Genomic DNA, 20,636 nt, shown 5'->3' on the forward strand with positions numbered 1-20,636 from the left:
CCGTTTCATAAATCACCAGTAAAACAAGACCAAAATGGCGGAAAAACAAGATAGCTGCCATACAATGCGTTCTATATTTGCTCAACCGTTAGACCAAACCGTTAGAACAAACCTAGGTGGTCCATTTTCGAACGAATACAAATTCAAAAACAAATAATATCTTTATTACTGAATAAGGTGACCCCTTAGTTACACTTTGAATCGTCAATTCTTACATAACGTGTCATTCGCTTAAAACTACTTCAGCTTCTCACAAACTGCATAGACGGGGAAAAGAAGCTGCAAGAAAGCGTCGGTACAGGGCCATGGACGTTCTTTATAAAAACATATCTATTGTATTGAAGGTACCTACCCCACTACTCTATTGCACTGACTTTAGAAAAAGTAAACTATAGGTAGATATGTGATTTGGGTTTTTTTAATTTCCCAGTGTGCGAATACCTCCGCGACTTCGACGAAAAGATGGAAGGCACGGTGGACGGCATGAAGCTGGCCCTGCCAGCACCGACCTGCAAGCCGGACGGGGCCTTCACCCCGCAACAGTGTGCTGGCGGACGCTGCTGGTGCGTCGACTCCTTCGGCACCGAGATACCCGACACCATCACCAATAACGCTTCTGCCGTCGATTGTGATAAGTAAGGAGTCTTTACGAGACATCATCATTAATTTAAGAGCCACGCTCTTGTCGGTGTAGCATTCTCCATGCTACTTGAAAAATAGAGCAGTGGTTTCCCTCTCGCCTTCCGCCAGCAGAACAGCATAACTATGTGGGAGCACATCCTACTACTGACACGTTACGTCCAAAAATATACTAATCTTTAAGTACCCTCATTCACAAAATCAGTAAATATCCACCAAAAGTAGCTACAAGTTGTCTTCTAACAACTTGAAACTCTACCCACCCTATTAGGAGTGGCAATGGGTTGTTCTTCACAAAGCTTCTCGTTAAATGGCCTTACATCGATCGATATGTTTGTAGATACCTAACTCTATTTCCTCCTTAACAGATTAAGGAAACAACTAGAGTGCCTAGACCTAACATGTCGCATGGGATGCGACTACGGCTTCGAGCTGGGAGCGAACCGATGTCCGACGTGCAAGTGTCGCGACCCATGCGCCGGCGTCACCTGCGCCGCCGGCCGCGCATGCGCTGTAGTCGACGTTGCGTGCGACGCTGATTACTGCCCGCCTGTGCCTGCTTGTGAGTTCTTTGACTTTCTATTACTATGAAGAGTAAAAGTCGACTCCTGAACAGGCCTCTCTAGCTTATCTGCTGAACTGGGAAGGAGCATAGAAATATAATATACAATAATAGGTAAGTTATCGAAGTCCATATAGAAGGGACTCTCCGCCCAGCACCGATAGATACGTTCCGTTCGGTTCTTGTCGTAAAAATAAAATAACAAATAGCGTCTTAACCCCAGTCCTGCCCCCTGAAGCCCGGCCACTGTCTGTATTTGGCTCCTTCGACCGACGCATGCGATAGGTCCTCCCACTCGGACGTGGAGAGCGGCGTCAAGCAGCATCCTGATCGCATTGAACCTAAGGTATTAGGTATCTACCAGCGCTCATAAACCTTTATTGACCCCCAGGCCTGCCCCGCAAGCCGGGCCACTGCCCATACCTGGTCCCGTCGACGGGCGCGTGCGAGTGGTCGTGCCGCTCGGACGCAGAGTGCGGCGCAGCGGAGCGGTGCTGTGCGACCGGCTGCGGCACCGCCTGCACGCCCGCCGAACATCACACCGCTTGTCAGCAGAGGAGGTACTCATTACACTCTACATTTCTCTCACTCACTCCACATTCATCTCTCTCACTCTACATTCCTCTCACTCACTGTAAATTCATCTCACTCACTCTACATTCCTCTCACTCTCTACAATTCTCTCACTCTCTACATTCCTCTCACTCTACATTCTAACTAACTAAAGATCACAATCGCTCAAGTATCGCGTTAAATCCAGAAAAACCTGACAGGTCAGGTTTTATTCGATTATAATTCTTCTCTTATTGTGTGGGTTGTGCGGTTATTATAATTGCGTTAACTATTATAAACCTTAGTAATTAATGCTACTAATTATGGTCATCAGTCGAGGTCGAGTAAAATAAACGATTACACTTTAGCGCTGGGTATTCCCACTTTCCGCCTCTTGACTGCACGTCAACATCTATGATCGGTCTATCCTAATTTTCTGTGCGCACAACGATATGAATTACAGGAGCAAGGAAGGATTTAATCATTTTAAATAAAAAATTCAGAGCTGCAGCCCTACACTTATCAGCGGAGAGCGGCAACCCTCCGGCATGGAGTTGGATCCCGCAGTGTAAGGAGGACGGCTCGTATGAGAGGGTGCAGTGCCGGGGCTCCGACCAGACTTGCTGGTGCGTCGACATCGGCGGGAACGAGGTGGGTTATTACTTGTTGGTTTACAAGCACAAATTAGTTGAAGGCCTTGTTAGATGTGGAGGTTCTTTGCTCACTAGCAAGGAACCTGCGGCAGCCATAAAGAGACGAAGCCATTCCATACTTCCACTATCTGAGCGTTAAGCATAAGTAACTACCGACTTAGATATGTGGCGGACCAAACTAGTTGGCCAGCTAGTTCCGCCCACATGCAACAGATAGCGCCACATTCAATAATGCAGTCTTCAAACAGTCGTGAAACGCGATATCAAAGTTTACACAGCAAAACGCATATGTACAACTTCCAACATAACACCGGTGGATCGTCGATCCCTAATCACACTACCCACTTGTTGCTAGCGGGATACTAACCGAAATCATATAACTAAATGGACTTGTTAGGTGGTATAACAGGAAAATCATAATTAAATAAAGTTTTAGCCAACATGTGGGCATACTCGAGAGCAACGTTAAAAGATTTGCAGTTAGACGCCGAACAAGCAAGTAATACACCAAGTACAAGATGTACAGAAGAAGTTCACCCTATATGTGTGTGCCAGGTGGCAGGCACTCGTGTAACCAACTCGACGCCTCCTTGCGACGCCCCGACCACCTGCCCCGAGCCTCAATGCAAGGACCTGAAGTGTGCCCACGGTCAACGGCTGGACGACAAGGGATGCCCCACCTGTGATTGCAAGGACCCTTGTGCTGACGTCAAATGCAGAGATGATGAGACCTGTGAGCTGGTGCAGGTGGAGTGTGAGGTTAGTAGCTAGCTGTTGGTTTGTCATCATGGTCAAGCATTACAATTTACTGGTCATTATTTCAAACTATTATACAGAAGCAAGACTAGGATTTGGATTAGGATCTTCTTCTCTTCTTAGAAGAAGAATACTCGGGCGCGACGCAGTTTTGTTCACGCTCGTGGTATCTCCTATCTGTCTGCCTGTATCTTGAGAATGATCCTATCGAAAAAAAATTGTAAAGGACTCTTTCGTTAAACGAAGCCTGAAAAAAGTTCCACACAAAGCTCTAAAGCCACAACTGCTGGTTCCTTCCACAGGGAGAACTATGCCCTCCGCTCGCTCGTTGCTCTCCGTCACCACAATGCCCGGGAGGCGTAGAGCCGCTCCAAGCTCCCGACGGCTCAGGCCCGCTGGCGTGCGGGCCCCACGCCGCCGCCTGCCCCTTCACACACGCCTGCCGATTCGCACCACATGACTCCAAGCCTTCGGTCTGCTGTCCTAAGCCACGTGAGTTGGAATATTTTTGTTTTATAACCCACGACGCTACGCGGAAAGGTGTTACAAGTTTCATCCCTTTGTCTGTCTGTCAGTCGTAGCTGCTCCAGAACGAGTAAGTAGTCCGAATATGGTCACGTTTGATCAATTTATTCATTCGTTTTAACAGCACAAGAGTTCTCGTTGATTTTTTGCCAATAATTAACTTTAAATTGCAGGCACAGTCTGCTTCGAGAGCAAGGACGAGGGCGCGTGCGCGGGCGCAGATGGCATCAATACGACGCGCTGGTTCTTCAACCACGAGCGCAACCGCTGCGAACGGTTCAGATACCATGGTTGTTCCGGCAACCACAATAACTTCCGCACTAAGGAGGAGTGTAACTCTGTTTGTCCAGGTGAGTGATTGGCTTAGGTATACTTCGATATGCTTGGTAGTAATGCTAGATAACGGCAGGGTACTTGGTATTACATTAACTTTAACGAATTTGAGATTGTCATTACTAATAGCTATTTTTTTATCAGTATCATTTGTAGTCTACCCAGAGTAAGTAGTTAAAGGACTGGAACTAGGAAGAGAAAATTTGCCAGACTGTGAAGTATGCATTAAAGGAAAAATGGCCAGATTGCCATTTTTGTCTGTAGAAGGATCTCAGTCTACACAAGCACTAGAAATTGTGATGTATGCGGGCCCATTAATGTTGAGTCACATACTGGAGCAAAATATTTCATGCCATTCCTGGAGTCCAGAACGATCTACTCCGTGCGTAGGTACTTAAATATCCCCAGAATTCCCAGAAACATAAACTATAACAATTGTTCTGTTATATTGTTGCCAAATTATTTTACAATTAATTAGTAATTTCTCTTCATTAGTCTAATTTTGTACTTTTGAACAGCGAAAGGGGAAATCGTCAAAATTGGAAAATTGACCAATATCAAGCTTCGAGGGAAACCAGTTGAAGGCATGTCAAATACATTCCAATATCAGTGTTCCATGTTGGCCAAGGACCATTATTGTCTGCACGAACATTAACCACACAAATCGTTTAGCACGGTGTTCTAATTGCACGACAAAAATGCTTAGGTGACAGCTTGGGATAAACAGATTTAGTGGAGTCAATGAAGGGTTTCACTTGTAACTTGCCAGGGACAGGTTACATGCGCCACTCAGGATGTTTCTGATTTTAAATAAGTAATATAAAAAACTACACCTACAAAAGAAAAAAAATATTAAAATCTGACCTGTCCCTGACAAGTTAGAAGTTAGTTAGGAAGCTCCGGCTTTATTGACCACTAGTTAACGCCTGCCGGGTCTGCATGATAACCGCGCCGCACGCGGCGCGATTTATATCGAGCGCTTGGACCAATAAACAGTACGAATGCTATCTACGTAGATGGACGTCAAACGGCTAGTGGTCGAAGCGCTCCATATAATTTGTCGCGCGACGCGACGCGGTTGTCATGCAGACCCGGCAGGCGTTAATTAGTGGAGTCAATAAAACCGGAACTTTTAAACATACCTACCATTGGGAAAACGCCGAGTTTTAAAGAAGCGTCAAATTATGGTGAATGTTACATACACTTGCAGGTTTTTTTATAGAAGAGTTTATTAATAAGTAATTCTTATACCATCAATCTGAATTCAAGGTGGATTATTTTATTACCTTCCATGCGCTACAATTTAGAATATGCGCGGTTAATTAAACGAAATAAAAATATATTTTTATTATACACCCTTCAGGGTTTCAGGCGTGTTGATATGTTATGTTATATTTTTTGCACAGTCAAAGTGTGTGCATTATATAACAGAGGAGAGGCAAGCAGAAGTATTTAATACTAATATACACCCACACCTCGGCAGCTATATCATCGCAATTCTTGCGTATGCGGAGTTATTTTAAAATGTGGACTAATAAGCTCTCTCTGTCTTCCAGTGCTAAGTCCCTGTGAGAGGTTACGTGAGAAAAACGAGGCTGCAGCACAGAAGTACGGCAAGGGAACCTTCATTCCGATTTGCGACGCCACTGGAGCCTGGGAACCTGTACAGTGCATGTCGCATATCGGTGAGTGAAATTTTGTAATTTCTATTGATTTGATGATTTTTATAATGTTTTGACGCCGACCGACCATGTTGTCAGGGTTATTATTGGACCATGAAAGCAGAGGTCGGGTCATGGGTGGTCACTGCAATTTTATCTAATTCTCTACGGAGATTGGTTGTCTGAAACCTGGTGGCTGAAATCTATTATTTTTCAACAGACGTTTGCTGGTGCGTGAGTGCCCGTGGCGAACCGCTGAAGGGATCCCTAGTCCGAGGAGCCAAGCCAACGTGCAACTTCCGCCAGGCTCGCAAATGGACGCAACGAGACCCCCTCGATGAACGTGCGAGAGCTGATGAAGGTAAGACTGATACCTTTGTAATAAGGTCGCCTTTGGAACCATTCAGTGTAATATAATGTTTGTGTTATATGTTTAGGAAAGTGTTTCAGTATTAACATTATATCCATTAGATAGGTAAACCAATAATACTCCCTACGTATAGATGGGAAACTCCGCCCCACACATCTAAGACCTTCTTTCATGAGTGGCTACAAGTTGTCTTGCTGATGACTTATGGCTCTGCCCAACCCAATAGAGGTACGGCCGTGATTTATAGAATGTATGTACCTAGTTTAAAATAAGCTCCATACATTTCAGTGCTAGAAGAGCTCATCAGACAAATGACAGCGTACCGCGTTGACGAATTCGAAGAGGACGACGAAGAATTGGATCTAGATCTGGATTCAGAAGCGCGAGAGATCCAAGGATCCAGCTCAGAAGTACCCAATAAGGAGGATACAATCGTTGTCGGCGAAGTGGTGGAGCCGAAACCAGCGGATACCACGAGAAGAATAGAGAAGCCTTTGGAAGTGTCGGCCGAGAAGATTGTGTTCAAGACCAAGTGTCAACTGATGCAGGAGGAAATTGAGAACGGTAAGAGCCATGAGTGAAATAATGTGGAAACATTGGAGCCACTCCTATTATCTCGTCAGGACGCACCATAAGAAGTAATAATGGAGGCCAATTTGCATAATTTTATCATAATACAACTAGACTAAAATAAGTACCTAGTAGAAGCGACTGACCGGATTTCTAACTGGACAGATTCTCAAATGAACAGGTTTGCAACTGTCATGCAGAGGAAGTGCTGCAACCACTGCCAATTGTGCTTTTCTCTCCATTTATTGTATTAACCTAATCTCCAAGTAAATCGTCTTCAGGAGCGGAAGGCCTACGTCCACGCTGCCTCGCCGACGGGTCCTTCTCCCCGCGCCAGTGCTCCCGCGGACGCTGCTGGTGCGTCGACGCAGCGGGCCAGCGGAGACAACACGCTGGTGTAGTCAGCGACCACCCTAGCCCTGATCCTTGTGGTAAATAACGAACCCCTTCCTTATTTGAACCCACATATTAAAATTTCCCCTCTTGTCAAACTTAGACGAGACTAAGTAATTATCACATCACAAGGTCCTCGTTCTATTCATGCAATATTTTTGATCTATAAGGTAACTTTCATCACCATTTCTTTCTTTCATTTCGTTTTTCGTGATGATGGTGATGAAGGTAACTTTAAAAACGTCGTCAGCGCCATCCTATCCGAAACATTACTGTATCTTGAAACAATAATTTAGGTTTTATTTTTCTATTCTTTGGAGTTATATAGTCGATCTACGTAGGTATTACCGAAAAATGACCAGGGTTCAGCGTGACAGGAGCGCTTCTTTTTGTGCGAAACAGTGTTAAAAAAATAGTTTTTAATTTCGTCCCTATTCCTTACAGAACAAACCCAAATAGAGTCGGCGCAATTAGAATTGGAGCTTCTAGGCGTTGAGAATGTCGTGGCTGAGCGCGCTAGAGCTACCTTGGCGGGTAGACTGGCTGCTTTAGGAGCCAGAGTGCAAGTTACCCTCACCAAGGACAAGGCTACGGCCAAGCTACGGTCCATGTTGACCGGACCAAGGGCGGTTGACATCGTCTATCATGTCGAGAACTTGGTAAGAATTCAAATTCGCCACGATAAATAGTTTAAATTAGTGAATATCATAACTTTCATTCCTGGATACAGGCACACCCCCGACCACTTGATACGAACGACCTTGTTTTACACAGACACTACACATTGACATTATCGTACACGCGCATCTGTGTGTGTAACGTCAAGTCTAAACTATATTCGAGGTGGGGTGAGGTAAACTTAGCTCAGCCGCTGATGGAGCGGAGAGTTGCCGTTCTATACGTAGTATTATTCCTTATTCCATGCCACAGGCCACCCGGTATAAAGATGTACCTTACCTACTTAATTTGCTTCTTTCGAACTAACATACCTACCTATAAAGTAGGGTTTAAAGAGACAGGCAAGGAGCACTCAGTACGTGGCAAAGATAATTATTCTCCTAACGTAAACCAGAACTTAAATTAGGTACATGTAAAACATTTGAAGTCCTGCTGATCACATGCCTGGCCTCGGAAATAAGCGTTAGGAACATTCCAACTGTACCTATTTTGCTCTTTAGGTCAAGCAAGAAAAGCTGGCAGGAGCCAAGAAAGGTGACACGGACGTTTTAGGCGCCGACTTCATCCGTAGCGAGTACAGACTGGCAGCGCCCGTACCTTCCATGCAACAACGGGAGATACTCAGCGAATCCACCGTAAGTAATACTTCATAAAAAGCCCACTATATACCTTCCCGCTGCTGGACACAGGCCTGCACTCAATCAACCAAAGGAGGTATGGTATGGAGCATACTCCACCACGCTGCTCCAGTACAGATTGGGTTAGTAACCCAGGACCAACGGCTCAATGTGCCTTCGAAGCACGGAATTATCTTACTTTCTCGGACAACCAGGGGATTCAGCCTGCAATGCTCTAGCCAAAGTGACACCAATCAACAAATGATTACATATAGCCACTTTTACGAAGTCTAAACCGTATGATGACAGGTCTACTTCCGATATAATGGTCTATCACGATATGTGACCGGAGAGTAAACTTCTCGAGAATGACGGATATTATTTATTGTCCAGGTATCAGCAGCAACGTCCTACCACACAGCGCTGATTGTCCTGGCGGCGACTTCAGCGTTCATCATCAGCGTCCTCTGTGTCCTCGTGATGCTCTATCGAGCGAGGCTTCAGAGGGAGCCCCACAAAGCCGAGCGGTTCCTCCCAGCAGCACCCCCCGTATACGTCCTCTCGGCCGACGAAAAGGCCGAACTGGCGAGGGTCCTACACGCCCCTCCACCCCCCGTACCCCCACAAGCGACTGAAGAAGACCACACGAGAGTATAATTGTTCCAACACACCATTTACGTTACTCGAACTCGAATCGAAAACGTTTCAGTGTAAATTGTAGTACAGGTACTAAATTAGGGTCCAATAGTATTGGTGACGCTAGTTTTGGGTAACGTAGATGAAAGAACTGTGTAGTTCATAGTTATTCTTTGAATGACAAGTCGAAGGCATAGTTTTAAATAGGGTTGACCAACAATGGAAGCTGTAATGAGTTTAGCCAGAAAATGCCGAAAACTTAAATAGTCTTTGACGTTTAATTAGTTTTGGTCTGGTTCTATGTGTAGTTATTTCCTATTGATCTTATGCATGTGTTTGGGTAGTTTTCGAACTCTGGAAGTCAAAATCATTACCATGAATGCAAATATCCTACAATCTTTTATCTTTAGGCGAATATTCAATTAGAACTTATTTATGTCACCAACTTCTTATTTTTGGATTGGATTTTTGCTAAAAGTCAAAAGATTCCAGGGTACCTTTGCGTTTGCTACAGTAATGATTTTGACTTCCGGAGTTCTAAAACCTACCCGGTTATCACTTCAACTTGTCGTTAAAGAATCTAGTATCTTGTTAAGTTTTTTTAGTGTAAGTTACTGTTAAGTATGCGCAGTGGCGCACGTCGACAGACGCGACGCGCGCCTTTACGCACTTTTAGTTCCTCTCGTTGAGTCTCGCTCTGGCAGAATTTAATACTCTTTTATCATATAATTCCAATATAATATTATAAATTATATTATATATTATAAATCGATCGTGACTCGACGTAGAACTAATCTAGTCTGTTCTCATTGTAATGTTCTATCCATTCCTTCATCGCTGTTTGTTTCTATAATATTTGTAAATAAAATTAATTATATTTATAATGTACCTACCCTCATTTCATATTTTAATATTTACCTGACCAAGTCTTCTCTTATCAATTAGAAATTGTGTAAATGGATGTTTTACTAAATGGTTGCTAGGTACTCGTCTGAATTACTACTTCAACTTTTTGAGGATATAATGAATGAATTTATTTGTATGTATAACATTCACTTTAAATAAATAATTTTATAATTATCTGTTGTTTATTTTTTAAGTTTCTATAATTCTATCCCAATCTTATAATTCTATTATTTAGGTGTGGGTACAGCTGTAGTAGTCACGATTATGAAACACAATCAAGAAAAATAGGGTAGGTAATATTTTTTTAAAATATTATTATGACAAATTAAAAAGAATAACCTATTTAAAATTAGAACGTGCTCTTTTGAAATGGTAGTTTATTTACCTCAGGCCTTTACTTATAATAATGTAATAACAAAGGTCATCATTTATACTCAAAAACAATGATAAAAGATGTAAGTATGGATGTCTGTTATTCATGACTGGCAAATCTCTACAGAGCCATATGTATTTTTTGTGGAACGTCGTCTGGAAAGTCCCTCATTAAATTTATTTTGGTATTAAATTATGTTTCTTTCTGTTTTAACAACGTGCCCAGTGTTACTGAAATGTGTCTGTTTTTTTTATTTTTAATCTTTGTATAGTCAGTGTAGCAGATCCCTTTCGTGTCCTATGTATGGTGTCTCAAAGAGTCGCAAATCGAACTTTTTGGCGGGAACGGAATAAAACAGTGCTTTCTTCATTGAATAATCTAAAAGCTTTTTGGCGGGAACGGGAATGGGACAGTTGCTTTCTTCGTTGAATAATCTAAATAATTAATACGAAGTGGTATTTTGTGGTTAATGATCGCATTAATCGAAAAACATTCGCGACAGTGTTATTATATCGGAATATTCAATAATCAAAGTGTATCTATCTATTTTCGCGTATTGCCAACAAGCCGTTTCATAACTGGAAAGTTTATGTGGACTTTTGAGTTAATTCGTTTGGGGTTCGGAGTAGGAGTCTGCTCCGAGGGTGGGGGCTTAGGTTTCACCATTCATCGTCATCACCTTTCATAATTTCAATTATCATGAAGAAAAAAAAAACATAAGACATGGCTATATGGTTATAGTTACCTTTGCCTTACCCTTCGAGGAAGACCAAAAAAAAAAACGCAGCGCAAATCAGTTCACTTTCTTCTAAGCTACGTTTAAATTTAAGCAATAGCATTTTAATATTAAAAATACATTAAATGTCATTAAATTTCAATTACAAATTTATAACGTATTTATGGTAAAAAGGTCATTATATTATTTTGAAAAGATATTATATTGACGTGTTCTTGCAAATGACATTTCTTTACAAGGTGACGTTTCTCTTGACAAGTCGTAGACGGCCGGCCTAGTAGGGACTAGGGAGAAATTATTTTCAGAATGAATCAAGAAGGCGTACAAGCTTGTTGCGCCGTTTGTAATCAGCAAACACATAGGCGATGCGCTCGGTGTCTCAGTATTTACTATTGTAATACGGAACACCAACGGCAGGATTGGAAGCGACATAGAAGTGAGTGCACACCTAAGCCTCCAAAACAAGGATCTAAAAGCAAGAAAATTGAACGGAGTTCTACAAACAGCGAACCTGCGAATATAGTAGAAGAACAAATAATCGACACTGCAAAGGACAGTGAAAGTAAGGAAGTAAAACAAGAAGGTAGTACAAGTGACAGACATTCGAAAAAATCAAAGAAAAAAAGTTCCAAGAAAGAAGGTAGTGACATTATTGTTGATAGTAAACATAGCTCAAGTCAAGTTCGTGTGAACGAGCAAACTGACAGTAGTGATAAAAGTGGGCAGTTGGAGGACAATAGTGTAATTTCTAGCGTAGTGTATACTAATAAAGACTTGAGTAGTTCGAAAGATAGTGCCATAACATACGAAGGCTCGTCAGAGCAGGAGATTTTGAGTGAATCGGCACAGCAGTTAAGCACAGTGGAGTTCGCCGCGGCAGGTTCGTCGAATGTGTTGCGAGCGGTGAACAGGACTGACGTCAAGATGCCTGTGATGCCGAGCTATGGGCCAGAGCACCCGCGGAAGGAATATCCTGAAGCTTCAGTGAAGGGTAGCCCCGCGCCGTTCAGCAATATGCCAAGCACTTTCTACATGGACCCAAGTGATCCATGCTATGAGATCTGTCAGCGGGTGATCAGAGACATGACAACGTATGGTGTGTGTGTTTTAGACAATTTCCTCGGCAAAGATAGAGGACATATGGTGCTAAATGAAGTGTTAGAAATGTACCGATCTGGAGTATTCACAGTAAGTAATTTTGATGTTACATGTTCACTTTCCAAATCAAAAGTGCTTGCTGCTTTTCACCACAACAATTAAAAAGTAAAATATTTATATATATATACACCAAATATACTAATTTATCTTTGGATAGCAGAGTTATATGCTTTGAAAAATCTTAAATGTAAAAACTCGAAGCTGGTTTTCAACCAATAAATTTTCCAGGAGGAAAAATTTGAAGTAATTTTTTGTCAACAAATGAATTGAAATGCAGAAGGTCTTTATAAGGTAACACCAGAAATACTGTTAAAACTTACACTATTTTCCAATTGGGGTAGTTTGAGGTACATTTGTTGCATGTTGAACTAAGTACCCGCACCTCACCAAGCTTTCTGTTACACCAATGTGATAATTGGAGAGCCATTGTAAAACTTTCTGCATAAAAAAATAAATTTACCAATTTTTTTGCTATTAGATATGTCATGTTAAACTATTGAGTATTTGTGTATCAAATGTCGATAAACAATAATTCAATACAAAAATTACATACCTAAATGTAAATTATTCTTCTTCTATATTCCTTTTATTTTGGATTTGAACTTTCATTTTGTTCAAATAGAAATAAGAACATCCTTATTATTACAGACAGATCCTTCACTCTTCTTTATTCTTATATACCTATTATAGTATTTTATGCAACAGTTGTATAAGAAGGGTCAAAAAATGCGAGAGGCGTGAGTTGCGATGTGAGCCTTGGCGAACATCGCAATAAGAGACGCCACGAGCATTTTTTGACCTAGTTATACAACGTTGCATACAATACTTTTTCTTCGACGACGTAATTTTAAACGAAACACAAAAATTTTCCAATTTATTTTCCAACGCGCGGGAAAATGGCGGCAAATGTATACTTTTTTTTTATAGTATATCTATGGCACCAAACAAAGTAAAGGTGCCAGTTTCCAGGTCAAAAAAAAAAAAACAACAACAATGCTTTTTTGGCGACATTATAGTACAGTTACACTTTGTAAACAATGCTTTTATAGGCCATAGAGCGTACACTTTTTCAAAGAGTTTAATTATGTATGTACTTATATTAGACTTTTTGGTTATTTAAATGCCAGATTAAAGTAGAGGAGTAGAAAAAGGATTAAATAATACATATTCCCACCTAATGAAAATACTAAGAAATGAGCCTATTATTATACACTAACCATACATATACCTTCCAGGCAGGCCAACTGGTGTCGAACCCTGGCAGTACAGAAGCACAGACCGTCCGCAGTGACCGCATCACATGGGTTGATGGCAAGGAGCCCCATTGCTTCTACATTAGGCAGTTAATTAGCTATGTAAGTTTGTTACTTTTTTATTATTACATAAATCATGTCTGACCCCTTCCATATATTTTATATTTAGTGCCAATGCTCACTATTATTATAGTTATTATTATATTATTATAGTATTGCCAGTATCAATACTGAGAAATGCATTTCCGGAGGTATGTGACCTAACCTGTATTGGGCTGGTTTTCCCTTCGCGGGTTGGAAGGTTAGACAGGCAGGTGCTTCTGTGAAAAACTGGACCTGTCAAATCTTCAGGTTAGGTAAGCGGACCCTGTGAGAAATGGGATAATGCTAGGGAGATGCTGATGATGCTCACCATTGATATTGCATTGGTACTAACTACTAAATCTAAAATGTATGGAAGCGACCAGACGTGATTTCTCAGCTCTGTCTCCTCATTTCGCCATGAACTGAATGTCGCTCACCATATAAGCTTACATTATGGAAATAAGTGCCATCTAGTGACAGTGTGTCGTATTATTATGAATTCTTTGACAGTACAACACACTGGAAGACTTTTTACCTACAACTTTTCTAAATTTCTAGTATGGTGATGGTCTTTTTTTTTTTTTTTACGTGACTTATTGTAGATTTGCCGCAGATGGCATTAACTACTTGGCCGGACAAATGGGGAGCGCTGAAGGCTCTCACCCGGTACAACGTTTAAGACAACAGGCCTGAGGGTGCCCAGTTGGGCGCGAACCTCGGCTCAGGGCGTCGTCTGAGAGGAAAAATATTTGAAAGAATTAATCGACCCTAGTGGGTCGATAGCGATAAGCGCTGAATGAGGGAATGGTGATGGTCCCTCTGTTTTACGTAGTAGGTGTAAATAGATATATTACTTACTCCATTAAACTTCACTCCACTTAATGGCAAAAAAGACATAGAACATATTCAACTGCTTGCCCGAGCATGTTGTAACAACCGACATAGGGATTGTATATCCACCTTCGGATTAAGTATCAGAAGGCGCAAATTGTCTTATGATTATTTGTCGCTCTGCTCCATATTAGGATTTACGAGCGAGAATTTATATATAAAATCGAATATATATCCGAGCTACTTCTCATGTGACTAAATTATGTTTCACGTCGTCAAACTGAACATATTCAGATATATAATAATTAATAATTTAACAAAACTTGTTTTATAATCTCCATTATTATTACTAGCCAGAAGGCCAGTGTAACTGTAAGTTATCAAAGCCATTGAACCTCCCATGTCAGAAATGGAGACCCTCTATTAGCCTTTGAACGACTATTGTCATAACATACTGACTAATCCGAATACAGATAACAAATGACAAGCGTATAGTCATGTTTATAATTAAAATCTATTAGTTGAGCGCGTTGACTACTCTAGGCGCCATCCCACTCGCGTCAGATAGAGTACTGCGGGGCGGATGACAAGAGGGAAATCACTGCCATATTTTTACCTAAAAAAGTAGCATGCAGAATGCTACACCTACAAGAGCGTGGCTCTTTAACTGATGATGATGACTTGGGCGTGTTTATTAAATAGTAGCTTTTCCCGCTTACCAAGACCGGGCCCTTAATAGATAGAGAGATAGATGTAACGCATTAATCCTGAGTCGTTAAAAAGGCCACATTGAAGCAATTCGTCTCAAAAAGCAATATTGCTTTTTGACATTCGTTGGCATTGGATTACAGTCTTTTAGCTTAAATTGACGTGATTAAATTCATTTATTTCACATTTAGTTGTACAACACATTTTAGACACAATATAAAACTGTAACAACATAAATATGCTCCTCGAAAATTGTAAGAAAAGAATGTCAACAGAAGATAATAAATTAAAATAAAATGTCAAAGATAATAAATCAATACAATGTCATGGCTAATATGAGTAATAAAATAATTATGTACTTATAAAATAAAATTACATTCAAGTAATTACAATAAAATACAATGTAAATTTTTCATAAAATCGTGAACAGAATATCCAACAAAAGGTTTTTTAGACGGTGACCGAATGATACGTCACATAATCACATTCCTTATTTTTAATACTAGTAGTGGGTAGTAGCTTATATATAACGGCGTCGGACCGATAACGCGCGGGTTCTTAGTGGCGAGAGTGGTACGTCGCGGATTTGATAAAGGATTCAATTTCTTTTTAAAAGGTTGTGGCCTGGAATCAAGTCCTTTGGGTAAAGGATTCAACACGAAGTACACATGTTGACAAATTCATTTTTTTTTATATAAAATGGCTACATCGGGTTCTCGGCGTGATAAACGTTTGTCGTGACCTTAATTTATTCGAGCGTAACCCGCATATTAGGGAAAATGAAAAACGTTTCGATTTCGACAACACTTAACGACTTGATCGATAATTTTGTCACGTTGCGCATATTGGAAGGGCTAATGTGCATTCCAGTTTAATGACAGTTAATGTCTTCTTGGAGCTCTATCGCTTCACTAATTGCTAAATTATTTTATTTAAACTAGACGATACGAGATCTGAGGACACGCCGACTAACTAATTCATAATTTTCCATCAAAGTAACAATATTTATTTCTCATTAAGATAAGATTCTCAAGAGTAGAAGCGACATTTCCTGTATGTCATTACCACGTCTGTTTAGGTTGGTCATCGACCTTAAGACCTACCCAAGAGGAGAAACTTTACGAGGTCTATAGCTGTAGTCTTCGAAATCGTTGAGACGACGCCCTGAGCCTAGGTTCGCACCCAACTGGGCATCCTCAGGCCTGTTGCCTTAAATTTTGTACCGGGTGAGAGCCCTCAGCGCTTGCCATTCGGGCCAAGTAGTTAATGCCATCTACGGCAAATCTACAATCTCACGTCAAAAAGATAAGATAATGAATTATTGTTCTTCTTCTATCGTGTGGGTTATGAGGTGGATTACCAACCTCATCACCCCTGGTGTCAGGGTTATTATTGAGTCGCCAAAGGCCCTGACATGGCTCATTTAACGACTACATTCTTACATCAGTAAGTAGTAACCGGGACAAACGGCTGTTCGAATCCTGGCGGGGACATATCACAAAAATCACTTTGTGATCCCTAGTTTGATTAGGTCATTACAGGCTGATCACCTGGTTGTCCGACAGTAAGATGATCCGTGCTTCTGAAGGCACGTTAAGCCGTTGGTCCCAGTTACCACTTACTGATGTAAGTATGTAGTATGTAGTCGTTACATGAGCCATGTCAGGGGCCTCTGGCGGCTCATTAATAACCCTGACACCAGGATTGATGAGGTTGGTGTTCCACCTCACAACCCACATGATAAGAAGAAGATATGATATGGTATGCAAAAAAATAATAAATATATAAATTAATCCTCTTGCTAAACCTGACTTCCGACCTTAAGCCATTTCACATCTACCCAAAGCTAATTAAAGCTAGCAAGGTTAACAGGCTGACGCTCCACTAGACCATTACCTTGCCATTGCACCAAGTTCATACGAAACATGGCGCGCACATGAACGATAACATAGCCTACATTATCGTAGTTATCATCCACAACATACTAGATATACCTATATATACGGGTGATAACTATATACTGGCGTCTTTGATTGCGAAAATATGCGAGTATAAACATAAATAGCTGGTGACACGTAATACTATTAACACGTAGTAAATGCGACTATCGATTGGCAAACAATCGATGAAGTTTAATAAACTTACTACGTGATAATTTTTAGGTACAGTCATGAGCAATATAATGTACCCACTTTAGGACTCTGTCGCACTAACATATTTGACATTTAGTGAGACTTACAGTTCAATTTGACAAAAAAGTTAATGTGACATGGTACCAAAGTTTATACCTACATAAAATGCTCGTGACCGTACAGTGATCGGGTAGTACTGTCCTTCTCGAGTTTCGGGAACTCGATCGATCTACAGTTAGAAAAACAGTACTGTTGTTTTGTAGGCATGTTTAATCGATTTAGCGACTTTCGTCGTGGAAATGATAATAAAGTTCTTTTTATTTATTTATTTCTTTTTTCAAGTCACATCATCATCATCATCACTGATTCACCATCCTACTTGTTTAGGGAAAAATAGGACAGTGGTTTCCCTCTTGCATTCCGCCTCCAAGTAGCTCCTCCTCTATCTATCTGACGCGAGTGGGAAGGCGCCCAGAGCAATCTTTCAAGGACATTTATTGCACAACGAGGAGGACTCCGGTCCTCCGCCTCTGAATAGTATTGACAGTTACTGCCGCCCTCTGTGAGGTTCTAGGTTACAGTCCCTGTGACTTGCCCCTTCCCTAATGCATTGCCGTACCTATGGCTCCCATCTCCACCTCTGCAACCCTTGTTGAGGTCTTCACCCGTATTCCTGGGCAAGGATTCTACGTTATTCCCCGTAGGTCTGTGTCCCTATCAGAATTCAGCCACCATCTCACTCCGGCCTACTGAAGTAAGAGGCGCTCACTCCCGCGGCAAGGACGCGCCGGCAGAGATGACTGTCCCCCCTAGGGCCGGGTTAGTGGTCTTGTATGAAAGCAAAACCAAAGGCTTCAAGTCACAGTTAAAGTTTATTTGTTCTTGGTTTGTGTGCGCAATAAAAGGGCTAGCCGTGCCTATTAGCAACTATTTTACATCTACCTGTAAATAAGGACAATCAGACTGAATGACTACTACAAAGAAAGGACTGACTTCGCTGGGAGTAGCGTCCTCTGCATAAAAACCCAACTCTTCTGCTTGTAGTCAATGAGACTGTTCGCAAGATACAATCACAAAAAAAATTGCAAATCACTCATTCGCTACTTCGATAGTTTCTGACAATAACAAACTGTCTTTAAGCCTTTGTCCATTGGAACAATTGGCTGGTATTTTGTTCCTATTATTAAACAATGTCCCACCTCAGCAAAGAAAACAGCTGTTTCGGACCTAGAATCGAGCGAGAATAAGGAATAATACCCTCTAGTCAGGTGACTACTTTTAGCTTTTAGATTTTATCTACCTAGATATATAATCATTGTAAAAAATCTAAAAGCTGCATTCCGTTTACAATGGAGTCTTCTTTTTCTTATCGTGTGAGTTGAAAACCCTGGTGTCTGGGTAATTATTGAGCCGCCAAAGGCCCCTGACATGGCTCATGTAACGATTACTCACTTGCATCAGTAAATAGTAACCGGGACCAACGATGCAATACAATGGATTTCCAATTGTAAAACAATATTAGCTCTTACCTATTCTATTTACAATAATAAAAAAATAACTGTAAACAATTTATCTACAGTGATTGTTTTATCAATAGGATATTTGAATGGGTCAAATAAAATTATAAAATGCTAAATGCTAATCGGGACATACAAGCCAGTCTATGATGATAAAAAAGGAATCTCATTTTACTTTTAGTTGTACACTTATTCGAATTTTATTTATGATTTAAGTAACAATGAGTACGATGTGTGACCGCTTGTATTGATGACGTCACGAGGCAGTGTTTCCATACAAACTCCAAAGAAAACTTTCGTTTTGATATTTCGTAAAAAGTATTTGACTAGGTTGTCAAATAGCCTATTTACAAGCATCATTTAACAGGAATAATGGGTCCTCTAAGCTTAAGTACTAATAAATAATTAACTCCGTGGTCCAGTGGTTGAGCGTTGGGCTCACGATCCGGAGGTCCCGGTTACGAATCCCGGTGGGAACATCACTTTGAGATCCCTAGTTTGGTTAGGACATTACATGCTGATCACCTGATTGTCTACATACATACATACATAAACTCACGCCCGTAATCCCTAATGGGGTGGGCAGAGCCACAAGTAATCAAAGACAACTTGCAGCCACTGTTGATACGAAGTCCAAAGATGGATATGATGAACCTTATGGTGATAAGGGATCAGCCTATCGCCCATAACATTAGTCCATCATGTTAGAGGACACAATCCCTCTGTCGGTTTTTACGACATGCCCGGGAAGAGAAGCAGCTGAACGTGTTCTATGTTTTTTATTTACTCCCAGAACAGCATAGACCTGATTGTCTAAAAAGTAAGATGATCCGTGCTTCCATTTGGAGCCGTTGGTCCCGGTTACTACTTACTGATGTAACTAAGTAGTCGTTACATGAGCCATGTCAGGGGCCTTTGGCGGCTCAATAATAACCCTGACACCGTTGTTGATGAGGTTGGTATTTCACCTCACAACCCACACGATAGAAAAATAATAAATTACTCAACAACACAAAATACTTATAGATAAATCAAAAAACAATTACTTAGCAATAAGTGTCCGTGACTTGTATTTTTCCGCTATTAATGTAATGTGTATTCATATTAAAATGTCATTAATTCCGTTAATTTTCCAGGTTGACAACATCGTGTTACGAGCTAATAAGATGGCCAACAATGGGAAGATGGGAGACTACATAATCAATGGCCGAACGAAGGTAAAATTTCCCAATCGTTTTCACAAATTAAACGAAATAATTTCACAAATTAAACGCGCTCGGTGTGCGATTGTTGAAGTTGAGCAACTTTCGCAAAGGCCGGTCATAGGATGGGTGACCATAAAAAAAGTTTTCAGCTCGAGCTCCTCCGTGCTTCGGAAGGCACGTTAAGCAGTCGTTAATAACCATTAATCCGCACTGGGCCCGCGTGATTGTTTAAGGCCTGTTCCCCTACTCGTATCCATCCATAGGGAAGGCCCGTGCCCCTGCAGTGGGGACGTTAATGGGCTGATGATGATGATGATCATCATCAAATCAACCCCTTTCAAACACCATAGAAAGCCCTCGCACAATATGTGACTTAACCAGGTAAAAAAAAAAATTATTCAACGTAATTAAAAAATAAAAGATAAACTCGCCATTGGTTTATTTTTAGAATCATTTTTGATTATACGTTAAAATTATTTTGTAGCCCATGATTTAAACAGCCTCTGTGGTCTAGTGGTTAGGACACTGAGCTCATAATCTGGAGGTCTGGGCTCGATTCCCGACGGGGACATTGTCGAAATCACTTTGTGAGACTGTCCTTTGTTTGGTAAGGACTTCGTGCTTCGGGGGGCACGTTGCCCGGAAGCCGTAGGACCCGGCTATTAGGTATTAGCCGTAAATACACCTCCACCAACCCGCAGTGGAGCAGCGTGGTGGATTTTGCTCCATACTCCCTCCTGTTGATTGAAGGGAGACATGAACCCAGCAGTGGAACGTATATACGTTGT

The 20,636-nt window shown here is 41.2% G+C and overlaps 2 protein-coding genes across 3 annotated transcripts in view; both read left to right on the top strand.

The window, feature by feature from the left end:
- The window catches only part of LOC126375196 (uncharacterized), a 96,844-nt gene extending 86,819 nt beyond the window's left edge, over positions 1-10,025 (top strand). Inside the window, exons 11-25 of one of the 2 annotated variants that reach the window (XM_050022074.1) lie at positions 431-635; positions 1,008-1,201; positions 1,593-1,761; positions 2,257-2,404; positions 2,962-3,165; positions 3,465-3,654; positions 3,861-4,037; positions 4,539-4,604; positions 5,577-5,705; positions 5,902-6,042; positions 6,340-6,615; positions 6,903-7,052; positions 7,459-7,673; positions 8,193-8,327; positions 8,703-10,025. In XM_050022074.1, coding sequence (XP_049878031.1) covers positions 431-635; positions 1,008-1,201; positions 1,593-1,761; positions 2,257-2,404; positions 2,962-3,165; positions 3,465-3,654; positions 3,861-4,037; positions 4,539-4,604; positions 5,577-5,705; positions 5,902-6,042; positions 6,340-6,615; positions 6,903-7,052; positions 7,459-7,673; positions 8,193-8,327; positions 8,703-8,966 — 2,663 coding nt within the window. In that variant the 3' untranslated portion in view covers positions 8,967-10,025. The remainder of the gene's footprint in view (positions 1-430; positions 636-1,007; positions 1,202-1,592; positions 1,762-2,256; positions 2,405-2,961; positions 3,166-3,464; positions 3,655-3,860; positions 4,038-4,538; positions 4,605-5,576; positions 5,706-5,901; positions 6,043-6,339; positions 6,616-6,902; positions 7,053-7,458; positions 7,674-8,192; positions 8,328-8,702) is intronic. The other variant, XM_050022075.1, reaches the window with a different exon arrangement.
- A 1,183-nt stretch (positions 10,026-11,208) lies between these two features.
- The window catches only part of LOC126375207 (egl nine homolog 1), a 29,194-nt gene continuing 19,766 nt past the window's right edge, over positions 11,209-20,636 (top strand). The window contains exons 1-3 of the mRNA XM_050022101.1: positions 11,209-12,148; positions 13,354-13,473; positions 19,780-19,860. Of these exons, the coding sequence (XP_049878058.1) occupies positions 11,267-12,148; positions 13,354-13,473; positions 19,780-19,860 (1,083 nt within the window). The 5' untranslated portion in view covers positions 11,209-11,266. The remainder of the gene's footprint in view (positions 12,149-13,353; positions 13,474-19,779; positions 19,861-20,636) is intronic.

The sequence above is a fragment of the Pectinophora gossypiella genome, chromosome 18 (genome assembly GCF_024362695.1).
Source record: "Pectinophora gossypiella chromosome 18, ilPecGoss1.1, whole genome shotgun sequence".
Taxonomy (NCBI): domain Eukaryota; kingdom Metazoa; phylum Arthropoda; class Insecta; order Lepidoptera; family Gelechiidae; genus Pectinophora; species Pectinophora gossypiella.